Source organism: Triticum aestivum, chromosome 3A (genome assembly GCF_018294505.1).
Source record: "Triticum aestivum cultivar Chinese Spring chromosome 3A, IWGSC CS RefSeq v2.1, whole genome shotgun sequence".
Classification (NCBI taxonomy): Eukaryota; Viridiplantae; Streptophyta; class Magnoliopsida; order Poales; family Poaceae; genus Triticum; species Triticum aestivum.
This window is the reverse complement of record NC_057800.1, coordinates 122,448,980-122,465,057: the sequence shown is the minus strand read 5'-3', so window position 1 is coordinate 122,465,057 and position 16,078 is coordinate 122,448,980. Positions and strand designations below refer to the sequence as shown.

Genomic DNA, 16,078 nt, shown 5'->3' with positions numbered 1-16,078 from the left:
CTTTGAAATCCCTTGCAAAACTTTTTAATTTCAGTGCATGCCTCAAATTTTTAACAACTGACGATAGTGATGTTTGAATAGGGTCCATAATATATATAGACGACGTGCCTCTTTGTCGATGACGTACAAGATGTATCGGTCAATGGATGCATAGGGAAGATAAATCTACACGTGGAGCTATTAGAAACAACAATAAACCATGATAACAATAGGCAAAATACGTTACTTACCATGTTGCACGATGAGATGTTGTCCATCCCAGGCCAACTATCAAACAATGTTGCCAACGTCTGGATAGTTTCTAATAGCGGCGTCACCGGGGCACCTCTTTCCGAGGCGGAGTGAGCAGATGAAGGAGGCGGCTTCTTTGTAGCCGGAATCCTCTTCCTCTTGCCGCCGGCGGCCTTGGCGACCTTCTCCGCCGTCAGCCGAGATCGCGCAGCAGCGTTGGCGCCCGAAGCGCGGGCCTTCGCGGCGGGGGCTGCCGGATTCCCGCCCTCCACGACCACGTTGCCCTACCGCTTGCGGGCAGGCGCGACGTTACCTTGGGCGATGGCGGGGCCAACATGGCCGGTGTCGAGATCCGCCCGAGGGGAAGGAGCGTGCGCGACCTCGACGGTGACGGGGGGCAGCATGGCGGCGAAGGACGGACGGGGAAGATGCACCGGAGCATGCGGTGGCGGAGAGTGGGGGAAGCGGGAAAGGCCGCACGGAAATGTCCCTCCTGTTCTCATGGAATGAACGAATCCTCTCAGTCAATTCATCTCTGTCAATGGTATACAGTCCATCAGAAACTTCAAGAAAACAACCATGCTCCATACAACTCAAGATGTTAGCCTTTTTACTTCTCTGGCGACCAGCCAACATTACTTTCTGCCTTCCAATGTGCATGCATACAATGGAACAACTGAAAAATATGAAAGAAATAGATTGTAACACACAAATATATGCAACCTAAAATATGTGGTGTATTTCGGATTTGGACGACCATTTAACCATAATAATAATGAATGATTGATTGCAAAAGAGCTATGGAGGAAACTTCACAAGCACCATACTCATTAATTCCACTCACAAGCCTTTTCTCGTAGAATTTCACAACTTCATAAGACATCTTTAAAAACCAGCCATCAGTAAATAGATCTCTCAATCTAGAAATGGTATGCACATATTAAACATTTCAATCCATTCGGGTTTATATTTTGTTTGAAACAAGTCAAAAGGCTTGTCATTTTCATTGAATAAGAAGAAGATTTTAAGAATCACTCTTGTGGCATTATATTACACAAATATTTCACCCGGCAAGGCAACCCGATGATGCCTCCACTTTGATGTGTGTCACAAGCACAACGACCGGAGTCGCATTGTTGAAGAACACCCGAGCATTTCGCTCATTCCAGATTTCCCAAGAGATAAGAATAAGGGAAAGAAGCGGCCTTCGAGATTGCGACCTCCCGCAAGTGTTGCTGCACCACCACTCCTTGACGGAAACCATGCCTCCCCAATCCGTAGGATGAACATCATATAAACCAAGCCATGTTTTGATCATTGCCCAAACTCTGGTTGCATATTCTGTATAAAAGTATCAAGTAGACATGGAGGTATACTCATATATCGCTGAATCATGTAAAACATTTAAAAGGTAATCAACCACATTTTAACAGCACTCTGTTAATTAAATAAGTGATATTTTACTTGCCAGTTTGCAAGGTACAAATTGAACCATAAACTATAGAGTAAACATAATCTTAAAGTCGTAAATAAATTTATAGAATCCCTCTATCAATATTCTTGTAAAATTCATTGTGTTTAATGCTACGAAGAATAGTAACTTGACTTCCCACAAGGACAAGTATATATAATTATATACACGTGCAGGCGCTTTCAAATTTAGCGAAACATGAGCCAAAATAACTTACGGAGTGGTGTGTTGTTGTCGCTTGTTGGTGTTCTATGTGGCCCGACCACACTGGCGCTCAATTCCTGCAGAAGTGCTGAAGACCGGGAGGAGGCAATTCTGCCAAGCATGACCTACTGCCGGAGCAGATGTTATTTATTTATGGAGAAGGGGGGTATTACATATAATTTGTTTGCGAGGCAGTTCAGTTTAGTGGGAAAAAATATACCCTAGGCAAGATGTTGCAATGGCAAATGCCTCACATAATAAATTATGTTCTATAATGAGAACACAGTCCAATCCTTGATGAGAAGACATTTTTTCAATGATTCCCTTGTACCATCAACAAATCAATTTGAAGAACAAAAAAAGCATATTGAAAGAAAAACGTGTACCAACTGGTAAACACAATTACCCATTTAAATGGACTAAGAAAGAAGCATCCAGGACTCTGGAGATTGGAGTCAACATACTGAAGAGGAAACGCAGGAAATGGAATAGCCCGCTGGCCTCACCGAATAATAAGTCCCTCGGTTCACTGATTGATCAACCTTGAGGTAAATATCGTATCACCATCTGCTCCTCTTCTTTGAATCATTAATTTATGTTTGTAAACATAGCCTTTAGCCATAGTCTGCAGTACTGTGCCAGCCCATTGAGACCAACACAACACATACTTGTTGTCAAATGTTATAGTACGCGACTGAGGATACAGAGAGAGATGGTGTGCAGGAGGAAAATGAAAGGACTTTGCATGTGTGCATTGTGAAAAAGCTTCCAAGGCATAAGACACAAAACCACGAGACATATAGAAAGGTGTGACAACTCTCGAGTGTAGTACACCCAATTTCAAAAAAACTGAAAAACGTGATAAAACAAATCCAAAAAATCTGAAATTTTGAGACAAAAATAATATTCAATTGTTTGAGCTTCTTGCAAAATTTGAGCAAAAAATAACATCCGAGGAGCTCTCACCATAAAAAACAAAATCACTGCTCAAACAGTGCACAAAACTTTGAACATTGATTTTGTTTTTTGGCGAGAACTCCTCAGATGTTATTTTTGGCTGAAATTTTGCAAGAAGCTCGAATATTTGATAAAGTCTGATGTCTCAAATTTTCAGAGTTTTTCAACTTTGTTTGATTGCGTTTTCCCAATTGTTTGCAAACTCGGGTGTAGTACACCTGAGAGTAGAAATCCACTCTCATAACCTATTCATAACATCTTAGAATTAAGAGAAATGACGTAGATAGGAACACATGCGTGTAGTGATAGAGCAAACAATTTAAAAGTGAAAGTAAGATAAACAGCTTACTGATCCGCACTGAAGAAAACTGAAACTAAATTTGAGTTGCCTTGTAGTCGTAGCATGATGCACAGTAAAGGGGAAACATCCATTCTTCAATTGAGTATACAAAGGCCACATTGGCGTGCAGTTTAGTGACCAAGCAGAAACAAAGGAAACCCTGCACTTTGAGAAAGAATGTTATCTTCCTCGGATGACAAGAACATTTTCCGGTTCAGATACTACAAAATGATTTAATAACTACAATTCCTCTTGCTAAAAAATGCATATCTTACTTGCACACATCCAGATTAATCTTAGTTCACCGACGCTAATCAGTAGAGCTAAGAAAACATGATTTAGTAGGGCACCCGGGACCGGCACTTGCTCCGCTGGGTGCCTGGGCCTACAAGCACCGCAAGTACTCATCAAACAGCACACTGAACACCGAGCAGCAGGCCATTTGTGCGATCCCAGCACAAACTCAATTGCTGTAGAATCAGAGACGACACATTGCATACAGATCAAGCAGTTCCATGGGAAGGTTATTTAGAATGAGTGTTTTTTCAGCAGAATTCATGAGTCCTTCCGAGTTGGATGCATGCACAATATAATATATTCTAATGTATTATACCATATTCTTAGAAGCTAACTGAAAACAGTTTGGACATAAGATAAACACCATGCAGCTGCACATCTTAGTTTTCTCGTCAGGTAAGAGCAGTTTTGACATAAGATTAACCAGTAGCACCCGCGCGGACGGACGTATCCTCCTCCTCCCTCTCTCTTCCCCTCTTGGACGAATCTCGTGAGTTGCCTGCTCTTCTTACGCCGATGTGGCCGGCGACCATTTTTTAATATTTTGTAAAACAAATGGACCAAGAATACAACATATATGACATAAATTTTGAACATTCAGAATCTTTGTTTCAAAAGAGGATGGAATTGACAATAAATAAGCAAGTTTTGCAATAGGTTTACAATGACAAGCTTAAGAATGGTGTATTCAACACTCAATAGACCAGTACTAACTGCTAATAATTCAGTACTAATTTTTGACGAATTTGGCACTAAATAACTCGGTCTGAGATAGGATCTGAAATAGAGGAGATCGAACAGGTGCAGGTGCAGGCAACCATACATAGGAAAAAATATTTCATTCAACAACCACAAACTCACTTTCTTATGATTACGACTTTTAACAGTCAATTAAATATTTTTCAGAGATTTATGGTCAAAGTATGAAGTTAAACAATCAAATTACACCTTTAATAGTAGAGATTTTGGAATGTCAAGAGTATGGTTTACCCAAGAAAATCAAATTAAATATCTCGCTTCGCAGTACATGCGTTGCATATTTCATAAGCACCCAAAAATTGTGGTCGATCAAACGAACAACTCAACCCGAACCCCATTCGCCAGGAACCGAGATGAGATGGAATGAGGAGATTTGATCTCATCTTCATTTCCTATCCCTATGTGCTTGCAACCACTGTCAGCAGGAACCCACTGATTCCTACTCTACCTTCTAATTTAGGCAGGTCTCCCTTGTCCACAAATATAAAACTTCAATTATCCGCATATGCCTTGAACCTTTTGTATTCCTTAGTTCAATGTCCAAGTCAGTAAAATACATGTTGTAGTTCCTCTAAATAAAATTTTGAATGTGAGTGACTGTAGTTACAGAAATATTGACAAGTAATAGAGGAAATTACAGTATGTTGTCCTTGAGATCAATACTGGCCATATAAATAAACCTATGGACTGTAAAAATTAAACAGTGGTACATACCGACAATAACTCTTTAGTCCATGCGAGAGTCTGAGTGCAACTTCATGTTAGTAGCTGTCAAGAGTTGCATGTACATTTCACACAAAGGAGACATGCTATAGATGACACATGCCACTCGTTTGTACATTTCTGGAAAACATAAACAAAAGATTTCGTCACACCTTTTCATAAACAAAAAGCAAATCACAAACTGGGAGATTGAATAATGTATAATTTCCAAAATATTTTCAGCATCTGCACTCAGAATTGCATTTTATTAAGTGCACATACTGATAGTTGTGCTTCTAAAGTTGTTTAAGCAAGAATCATCTAGGATAAGATATGTTGCTAGTAATTTTGCTTAAAGAGCGGTACTCAAGCCGAGATTGGACTTCCAACTAACATGGAGCATTATTGCATAGCCTCATACCTTCTTTGCTTCCTCTCACATGAAGACTACTTTGCTGCACATATCTGTCGCACATTTACAGGAAAAAAAGGCATGGGTTCTAGCACATATATGTATGGAAGATAGCAAGGGAAGATGCATGTACATCAGAATAGAGATAAGAGAAACAACCTTAAATATATTCAGAGATAGCAGTTGTTTCTCCCTGTTTCTGAATTAAATAATGGAGAAGTGTCAGGGTGTGTTCAGTTTGACACGAGGATGCTCTGTCATTCTTGCTTTCTCCTTACTACATCGGAGAGCTGCTATCTATTTCTGAAGCAAATAATGTGGACGCATCAGGGTCTTCTGAGATTGACGCATCTCTTCCAAAGCACATACTGGGACACGCCGGGGTGCGAACACGACTCCTGACTCCAAGCTGTAGCAGCTCGACGTCATGGTTGGTCCTCGGACCACAGATGGAGATCTTCGTCAGGGCTGTTGTGGCTCTGTTTTTCTTCTCCCAGGAGCTTGCTAGGTTGAACTCATGCACATCAGATGCAACACACGCATTGCTATTTATAGGGCTAATAACTACATAAACAACTTCATCAGTTTCAACTCGATAGGTAGTAGACAATGCTTTTTACTGAAGAAACAAAACCAGTGATAGTGATAAATTCTCGTCCATGTAGAGTGCCTGCAACTGAACAAATAAAAACCAGTAACAGTGAGAAATTCACATCCATTGATGGTGCATTCAGCCACTCTCATCCACATTAACTTGAGCATACATTAACTTCATGTCTGCTATCTTGGCATAAATTAACGTGTGAAAATCTTAACAAGTGTCAGATTGGAATTGAGCTGCATCCATATTATCTTTAAAAAACAATAGAATGCGCATTAAGATGTTACTGATTATTACCGCCAAACAAAAGAGGATGCTGACCTTGCACTGCGACTGAAACACAGAAAACTGAGTGCCACCTTGGGGTTCAGGTTCTTTCCTGTTTAGTCCTGAACGCCGAATGCATGTATTTTCACTGCATTACAAAGTAACAAATTTAGGCTGTTTCCTGTGAGTTCAGAACCAGATCATACGGGTGCTCCCTGTGAGTTCAGAACCAGATCATATATGCTAGTAGTATGCTACTGATCTCGGGAGATAGCTGAAACCTGACACAGGCGTTCTCCTCCTCCGGACTTGGTGTTCAGCCAATAGAATAATTTGAGCGCAGATCTGAAAAAATGGTGAAGGAATGGTCCAAACCTGAGAAAGGTTGGTGAGTTGTGAGGTCGGACGTGATAGCAGCGGCAGGGCTCTAGGAGATCGTGGAGGAGAGGATGGCGGCGTGGGGACGCCGAGGAGAGGTCGGCGTCGGCTAGGTCCTGAGCTCGGAGGCGGCAGGGCTCGGAGGAGATCGGGGTGGAGGAAGGACGGCGACGTGAGGGCGCCGAGGAGGTGGAGGCGATGTGAAGACCCTGATGTCGTCGGGATCGTGTGCAGGGCTCTTACCTTCCTCGGTGGAACATGGCGGAGGAAGCGATTCTGGACAAGGTGGGGGATTGGTCTTCCGCGGCGACGGCGGCCACCTCGAGCCCCTTCCGCCACAGCCGCGCAACCGCAGATCCGGGAGCAGCTTCATTGACGTGGAGCTCCGCCACCTAACTTGACGATCTGCAAGCGGATCCGACATTGGGGAGAAGGGTGGGGGTGGTGGAGGTGGCTGAGCGAGAGGTAGGGGAAGGCGGGGGGCGGTGGTCGACGCGGATGGAGGACGACGAGTGAAGCGGGGCGACTGCCTCGACCAGGATGGAGGGCGGCGAGGATGGAGGGCAGCGAAGGGAGGCGTAGGGCGGCCACGAAGGTAGGGAGAACAGGACTCGTCACTGGTTAACCGTCGTAGGTTTTTTTTGTCGCAGGTTAATCTTCGTACGTCTATTGAGGGTCGCATGTGGATAGGTGCGGGTTCGGGCTTTAGGAGGAGGTTTTTTCGGTTTTGATGTTTTAGGAAGAGGTGGGAGGAGGTACCAAAAAAAACCGTGGGAGGTGGGACTATAAAAAACCTGGAAGCGAGACTACCAACTGGGTAATTAGGAGTAGAGATATATATAGGGTGTATCTATTATGATAACACCCACTTAAGACTTATTCTGCACATCAGTTTCTTATTCTGATAACACCCCACGTCACCGGCCCACCCCACCCACTCTTCCTCTCCTCCCACTTCCTCACTTCTCTCCACTTCCCCCCCCCCTCCCTCGCGCAGAACCACCTCCATCCTCCCCCGTCGCCCGCTTCCTCCTACCCAGCCGGGCGCCACCGCGCCTACCACCTTCCTCCTCCACCTACCTCCCACGGCCGGCGCGCCGCCCAACCACCCCGCCCACCCGCCCACCCTGCCGGTGGCCTTCCTCCCATCGCCGGCGAGCCACCCCTCCGACCGCTCCCCAGCATGAACCGGCGCCGGATCCAGGCCTCGACGGGCCCCCGTGACGTCCCGGCGTCGGATCCAGGCCAGGGCGGGCCCCCGCGATGCCCCGCTGCCAGAGCCAGGCCATGACGGCCCCCCACGTCGCTGCCCAGCCTGCTTCCCTCGCGCCGCCACCCAACCTCCTCCCCCCGAGCCGCCGCCCAACCTCCGCGACTCACCCTTCCCTCCCCGGCCTCCTTCTACCTCCGCCGTCGCGCCGGCCGGCCTAGCCCCACCGTCATCCTCGAGAAGTGCACCGCGTGCCCTGGAGCAGTGCACCGCGAGCCTCTCTAGCAGCTCATCCATGGGCGTCGGCAGTTTTTTTTGGCCTGCAGTTTGGTGCCCCCCGCGTGCAGTCCGGTGGTGCTACGCATGTAGTGCTCAGGTGAGTCGCACTACAGCTCGGTTGGGTGGGCGCCACTGTCCTCCGACGGGCATGTGTGCAGTGCACTCAGGCGGCGGGGGGTAGCCATCTCCTCTCACGCTTCCAGCAACATCGGGAGGAGGATGGTGGAGAAATATTCTCCCAGGTGCAATTTGTCTGATGTTCTTGCATTTGTGTGCAATTTCGGTGATGGCATTCATGCCCAGGTCCAATTTTTCATTGTTGCTATCCACTGACGGCGAGCAGTGCAGCTTGCTATCGTTGCAGGTTAGTTGGGCGTCAATGCAGTACGCAAGCACTTGAGAGGACGATTGGCACGCACTTCAGTTTCAGCCGTGCGACGCTGCAGTATGGATGCACGCGGCAGGAGGTTCGTTGCTGCAGTTTGCTTGGTGTTGGCAGGAGGTTCTCCAGCTGGCCCATGTAGTTTACCTGGTGCAGTTCGGCCAGTTGATGGTTGCGGTTAAAAGGAAAATTGTGTGGAGTACACTTTCTTTGGGATGAAAAAGTAAGTGCAAATGTGGTTCACTAATTATTTTCTCAGGGTTCAGTTAATTATATTTTGTGTGATGAGAGCCGCTCCAACGTTTGATTTAGTAAACTGAACCCTGAGAAAAGTTATACGGACTCGTTTAAAAATTGTTTACCAAAGAAGTTCATTTAGAATTGTATTGCGGCTCATTTCTCTCGACCACGCGGTTCGCTTCTTCGCACGTGTACAACTTGCCAATGTGGAAATACAAAAACTCCAAACAGAAAAAATAAAGCAGGAAATGAAGTGCAAAGATATGTTAAATGAAAAATGGTAGAGAAACGACAAAAAAAGTAATGCCGTTCACTTGACCATTTGATGCAGTGCAAAAATGTGTTAAATGAAAAATGGTAGAGAAACGACAAAAAATAGTAATGTCATTCACTTGACCATTTGATGCAGTGCGGTTTTCTAACTGAAACAGTGCGGTCGGGTGTGTGATGTTGTTCATCCCGTAAGTGCAAAAAATGTTACGGAAGTAACAAAAGTAATGCGGTTCACTTCTTGATAGTGTTGTGGTTTATTTACACCTGATGTGAAGTGCACTCTATTTTCTCGTCCTTGAAAAAATTACGTTTGAATAAAAGAAACTATGCAATTCTCTTACCCGTCCAATGCAGCGCGGCTTTTCGTCCGATGCAGTGCGGTTTTCAGTCGGATGAAGTACCCACGTTGATTTAGGTGTCGCGAAAAACAGAGTGTCCGCATTTCGGTAAATTTGAAATTCCTCTTAAACCGTAAAGAATTATAGAGAGTGTTCTACATGAAAAAGTTGTGTCTCGTTGATATCTTTCCAACAGCGTATGATTTCAATTATTCTGACCAGCCGTTCGTAAAAATTTCGCGAAAAAACAGCCGCTGCCTCTCGAAGTCAGCCGCACGATTTTCAAAATTAACTAAAATCCGTAAGGAATCTCAAAACTATTTCAACATATGAAAGTTGCACCTTGTCCGTAGCTTTCCAACAGCGTATCATATGTCTCGTTTCGACAAACGGTTAGAAAACTAGAGCAAAAACAGTACCGAAAATTTCAAAAAAATTGAACAAACAGAGTTCCGTGATTTAGTAAATTTGAAACTGCTCTTAAACCGTAATGAATTAGAGAAAGATTTATATATGAAAAAGATGCGCCTCGACGATATTTATCCAACGGCGTATCATTTGCTTCATTCCAACAAGCAGTTTAGAAAAAAACACGAAAAATGCTCGCTGCCGCTCGTCATCCGCCGCACTATTTTCAAAATTGCTCTTAAACCGTGTGGAATCTCGAAAAGTGTTTAACATGTCGAAGTTGCGCCTAATCCATAGCTTTTCAATGATATATTACACGCCTCATTCCGATAAACGGTTAAAAAAGTTAGAGCGAAAACAGTACCGAAAAAATAACGTGTGCAGTTTTTTCCGACGAGAAGTTCACTAGTCTCTATTGCAGTGCTCGTCGTCAAAATGATGCAGTGCGCTTCTGTTGAGCGTGCAGTGCCGAAGTGGTGTGCAGAATAGTTATTCTGCTAATATTGTAAACTTAGGGATTGACTATTCGTAAACTTAGGTAAGGAATAGTTATTCTTCACCCCCGTCTATTTTACCATCAATGCATCGTAATTTTACGTTCCGTAAGTTTTGTCTTATTTCCGACGTAAAAAGAGACTGTAAGAAAATTTATAATCATTATAAAAAATATTTTCTATTATGTAAAATTACAAACATAAAAATATAGTGTAAAATACACATACACTGCAAATTTTCTTGTCTTATGATCTATATTTTTATTTTCTTATGCCAAATTTACATAGTGAATCAATAAAAATGTAACTATTTGAATTTCAAACGTAATTTAATTATGAAATTATCGTAAGTTATCTCGGGTGAAGAATAACTTATTCTGCACCCTAAGTGTGTGTGTGTATATATATATATATATATATATATATATATATATATATATATATATATATATATATATTGTTACATTTCTCACCCGAGGTAATCTTACGATCATCTCATAATTAAATTACGTTTGAAATTTAAATAGTTACATTTCTATTGATTCACTATGTAAAATTTGACATAAGAAAATAAAAATATAAGTCATAAGACAAAAAAAATTACAGTTTATGTGTATTTTAAACTATGTTTTTACATTTGTAATTTACATAACATAAAATATTTTTTATGGCGATTATATATTTTCTTACGAACCCTTTTTGCATCGGAAATAAGACAAAACTTACAGAATGTAAAATTACGGTGCATTGATGGTAAAATAGAGGGGGATGAAGAATAATTATTCCTCACCCAGGGTGACGAATAGCGCGACCCTATATATATGTGTGTGTGTGTTGTGTGTGTGTGTGTGTTAAGTTGCAACATCATCTATTTATTTTGTCATTTGTCCAGTGTGCTAGATCATTGCCTAGTAATTGAACTGAAATTGAAATACAAACATGGCAATGTGCTACACCATCTTTGCTACATCATTTCATTACATACTTGACCGTGAAACACTACTGACCAAGTGTGTGATATCATTTCATTGCACATACAACCATCACTACTAACATCGGCACGAACACAAACACTATGATTTTACACAGCAACAACAGCTCATCCATCCTTTTCACAAGTTCAGTGACACCATTGACTTGCTGCCTCTGCTGCATCTGTACTGACTCTATAGGTTGCACCTCCCCTGCTTGTACTCCTCTTATGACTGCACCCGAAGCATGAACAAAAATTCCAATAGATACCAAATACTCAACATAATTATTTGGACCATCCTGCCAATGGTAAAACTCGCATCCCTGAGGCCCTTTTTGCTCATAGAAGAAAAAATTAGGAAAATAGATGGAAACCAAATTAGATAGAACAAGTGAGAGATTTTTCTTACCCGATGATTTGGACACTTGTAGAAAATGCGACCTGGGTTCGCCTCTAATTTGGAGACGAGGCAAATGGTGGTCCTCCACTTGCAGTGCGGGCAGTGCACCAATGGGAGCGGCACTGGATAGCCTGTTCGTGGCGGAGGTGGAAGGACTAGAGGCGGAGCTTGCGCCAACTGGTTCCTACTGCGTCTCGCCGCCGACGAGCTCGCGAACGAGTTTCCAGACATGGCACGGAGGTGGCAGTAGCAGATAAGATGAACTGATGAGAGATAGGGATCTGAGTGGAGAAATGACTGTGGCTAGAGAAGGCAACTACATAAATGCGGTCAATTGCAAAAGATCTCAACCGCCAACGGCGGGAAATCTTCCGCCACACGCCCTGGGTCCAGGTGGCAACGGTCCAGACGCCCGTCTGCCAGTCAATGCAGCCGCAGCAAGTTTGGGATCTGGGTTGTACGCCTTGAAAATATTCGGGACCTAATTCTGCACTTTTAAAGTTTTAGGACTAGATTGACACACCTCACATAGTTGTAGGACTTATGATGCATTTTATAAAAAAAAACTCCAGGGAGATGCGGGACCACTATCACTATGCGACTCGGGCGAAGACGATCGAACCGGAACTACGACCGGCCCCCAGTCCCCCGCACGCGCCGGCCCTGAGCCCTCCCTGAAGGCCCGAACCACCTCCGCCCCCCAGCGACCGGAGCCCAGCGGACGGCGGCCAGCGGCGAGGTGCTCAGCTCCCACCGGTCGCTCCCCCTCTAGCCCTCCCCCTCGCGCATTAGCGTGCGCCCATCCTTCTCCCACACGACAAGGGAGGCCGCCGCCCCTAACCCCCTCCCGCACCCGCAGGCCGCAGGCGACTAGCGACCAGGGGCTGGCGTCTGCCCCTTGCTTCTCCCCCGAATCCACTCTCCCTCGCCTAGAGTTTGCACCAGTTGCTCCAGCCCGAGGTATGTAGTCCAAATTCTTCTTTTCCTACATCGATGGATAATGACTTGGATTTGTGAGTATGATGATAATATGTATGTATACCTTCATATTGTTCACAACATTTCTGCATTGAACCATGAACTGTCAAGTGCTGCTAGTCTATTTTAGTTGTAAGCATACACCTCCTGTTCTTTCGAACCTGAAACCAACCTCTCCTGTATGGACTGTAGGTGGCAAAGCTTAAGTTACTGTTAGCATTTAGTACATTCTTCTGTATTTTTACTGTTCTTTACAATTCATAGCATGTTTTTTACATTTGTCAAAAATGCATTGTAGATGGACAAGGAGAGGTTCAGGAGAAGAAGGTTGATGCTTATAAAGGCCGCTGGATCCGTGGCTTCATGTATGGTCATGCTGTATGTCCGGCCGAGATTACAGAGAAAGAAAGAGAGTATTTCCTATGGCCCAATCGAGACAAGGGACAAGAAAAGGATTGCCTTTCTAAATAACCAGATTTACAAGGATGATATAACTTGCCAGACAACGCTAAGGCTCACGAGGGCTTCTTTCTTCGGGCTGTGTCAAGTTCTGAGGGAACGCTCTTTGCTCCGTGATACTGTTCATATATGTATTGAGGAGCAAGTCGCCATGTTCTTGATCACAGTAGGACACAACCTTCGGAATAGGGTTGTAAGTGCTATTTTTAATAGGTCAGGTGAACCGGTTAGTCGTTATTTTGGACTAGTCCTCCATGCTATAGTTCAGCTAAGGGATGAGTTTATTAGGCCACCATCATTGGAGACCCCAACCAGAATTGCTGGTGACCCAAGATGGGACCCATACTTCAAGGTATGACCATGCACAGCAATATATTTTTAGCGTAGAAACTGTCTGCTTACTAAATTTTTTGGGCGGTTCTGATCATGTAGGATTGTATTGGAGCCATTGATTGTACACAGATACAGGCTTCTTCCTGTAAGAACGTGGAGACTGCCTTCCGTGGTAAGAAGTTAGTTGCAAGCCAAAATGTGATGGCAGCAATTGATTTTGACCTTCGTTTCACACATGTGCTGGCTCGTTGGGAGGGATCTGCACACGATAATGCTGTTTTAGTGGATGCAATAGAGTGTGAGAACGGCTTATGTGCTCCTCAAGGTAATAAATTTGTTCTATCATGATATCTCCACATAGAGTTAATACTACTTATTACACAATACTACCTTAGGTGCTCATGTGTATTCCTGACATGACAGGTAAATTCTACCTAGTGGATGCCGGATATGGAGCCAAACCTGGATTTTTGCCACCTTTCCACGGCATGAGATATCACTTGACTGAGTGGGGGAACAATCATGTGCGAGATGCAAGGGAATTGTTCAATCTTAGGCACTCATCTCTACGAGTACCTGTAGAACGTGCATTCGCATCACTCAAGCGAAGATTTAAAGTTCTTGATGATGCAAATCCATTCTTTCCCTCCGCTACTCAAGTGGATGTTGTGATAGCTTGCGTCATCCTCCACAACTGGGTTCTTTCCCAAGGCACTGATTGTTTCATTATACCGGAGATTAATTGGAAACCAAAACTCCCTAGTCCTCAGAGAGAGCAAGCCCATGACCATAGGCACATGGTTGAGTTCAGACAAGCCCTTGCTGACAAAATGTGGGAAGACCATCAAAACTATCACCGCAATGATGCCGACTTCTTGAACACTCCAGCTTACTATCACGAGATGGCCACAATCTTTGGTGATGGTATGGCTTCTGATGTATACACTAAGAGTGTGGATGAGCTTCTTGCTGTAGATGTGACCGAGAATGAAATTGCCAATGGAGGAAATGACACTTTTGGTGCTAGTGTTGAAGAGTTTACACTGCCTTTTCCTATTCCCGAATGGGGGAAGAATGGTGATTCCTCTAGCAGTAAAGCATCGAAAAGGGCCAAGGTAAACAATGATGACGAGCTGATGCATTTGATGACCAGCCTTGATAACCTTGCCGAAGCTATAGAGAAATCTGAATGTGTAGATACAGATGTCCCTGAAGATCTTTGGGGTAACTTGATGGATCTCCCTGGATTTGAAGAGGCGCATCTTACCCATTACTATGCTCATCTAGTTGAGAATCCTGCAATTGCTAGAGCATTCAATCAACTTAGCATGTCCAACAAAATGACATGGGTAGCTAGATATATTGAGAACCACCTTTCTGAGTAAAACCTAGTTTTATATTTGAACTATGTGGTAACACTGCTTTTTGTTGCCAAATATAGACAACCACTATGCGGTATGGCGGTGCTGTGTCCATGTGTGTTCTGTGACAGGCTATGCTATCTCTATGTTTGTTGTGCTGCAACAGAACTAGGGCTGATACTGACCTTGTAAACATTTCATGTGCATGGTAGTCAGACTCCGGATAGGACCTGATGCTCGTTGCAAATTATCCTCGATGTATACCCCCTATTGGTTGATCTGAATTTCAGCATATAGGACAGATAGTGATGCTGTGAACTGAATTTTCAATGCACGAGTCAGATAAATTCTCGTTAGTGTTTGTTTACGTATATACGCCTGAATTATCTTTGCGGTCTTCCTATGGAAGCTTTCCCAAACCTGCGAACCACATGCTGTAAAGCTCCTGGTTTAGTGCAGGATACCAGAGCATGAAAACTATCTTCAGCTTGACAGCCACGAACTGGTGGGTTTAGTGGCCAAAGTATATTTCCATACATGTCCGCATCGTGTAGTGTGTACACGAGACCATCAACATTGAGCAAAACCAACCTCTAATATAGGAGTAATATAGATCCAAAGAATAGCTCATCCTATATACCTAAGAAGTTTACCCCCACTACCTTATTTATCTAGACATGCAAGCTGTCCACATCAGCACTTGGCCATGTCATCAATTCTTCATCATAGCAATGCGTCCGCATACAGCCATGAGACATTCATTCTTTGGCCCGCCATATCCTCCATGCAAAAAAAACCGGATTACAGTCTTATATACTGTGCACCGAAGCCCGATCGTCTAAAACAAAAAGAAGCCCAAATGTTTAGCTGTCTCTTCATGTCTTGTGGCGGAAGGTGAAACTTCAGGGAGCAACAGCCTATCCAACTCAGCAAACCACCACATAAGCAAATTAATCTTTTTTTCCTAGATTACATATATGATATTTCAGCTTTTTTCCCTAAGAAATAATGGTCTCCACGACACCCTTTGGTATCCTCCAAGTTATTTTCTCCACCACACGGTTGATCTCCTCTGTTATTAACCTCTCTTCCGGGCTCATCGGTTCCACTCACGCCATGAGATCGAAACGCATGCCATGGTTGGGTAAGAAGTTCGTGGCTGCCGGATTTCTGTGTTGCTGCCAACCTGAATCCCTATTTTGCCACCACCGTCGGCTCTGCTGCCCAAATCCCGCGCCCAGGCGTCGAACCGGACACCCATTGAACTAGATGTGCTGCCGCCGGGCGCCGTCCTCCTTGAATGTCACGTGGATAAGAGGTTGGGACTCTCC

At 44.0% G+C, this 16,078-nt stretch overlaps 1 protein-coding gene and 1 long non-coding RNA gene across 16 annotated transcripts; one reads left to right on the top strand and one right to left on the bottom strand.

The window, feature by feature from the left end:
* Positions 1–1,170: 1,170 nt before the first annotated feature.
* On the bottom strand, positions 1,171–7,303 carry LOC123060612 (uncharacterized). Of its 15 annotated transcripts, none has more exons than XR_006428063.1 (5): positions 5,533–7,303; positions 5,383–5,426; positions 3,479–5,102; positions 1,920–3,363; positions 1,171–1,572 (listed from the first exon to the last, which is right to left on the bottom strand). It is a non-coding gene; the product is annotated as an uncharacterized lncRNA (long non-coding RNA). The 15 variants fall into 15 exon arrangements; XR_006428061.1 differs by having other exon boundaries at positions 3,479–6,049; positions 6,296–6,389; positions 6,523–7,303; XR_006428062.1 differs by having other exon boundaries at positions 3,479–6,049; positions 6,296–6,389; positions 6,617–7,303.
* Positions 7,304–12,245: 4,942 nt separating this feature from the next.
* On the top strand, positions 12,246–14,997 carry LOC123060611 (uncharacterized). Its single transcript, XM_044483391.1, has 5 exons — positions 12,246–12,355; positions 12,476–12,576; positions 12,893–13,405; positions 13,486–13,711; positions 13,810–14,997. Exons 3-5 carry the CDS (start codon positions 12,893–12,895, stop codon positions 14,769–14,771), a joined length of 1,701 nt encoding a protein of 566 aa, XP_044339326.1. The 5' UTR covers positions 12,246–12,355; positions 12,476–12,576; the 3' UTR covers positions 14,772–14,997.
* The last annotated feature ends 1,081 nt before the right edge of the window (positions 14,998–16,078 follow it).

Coding starts and splice junctions, on each gene's coding strand:
- LOC123060611 (XM_044483391.1), top strand. CDS start 12,893: ATGGACAAGGAGAGGTTCAGGAGAAGAAGGTTGATGCTTATAAAGGCC. Junction 13,406..13,485: donor GATGGGACCCATACTTCAAG/GTATGACCATGC, acceptor CTGATCATGTAG/GATTGTATTGGAGCCATTGA. Junction 13,712..13,809: donor CGGCTTATGTGCTCCTCAAG/GTAATAAATTTG, acceptor CTGACATGACAG/GTAAATTCTACCTAGTGGAT.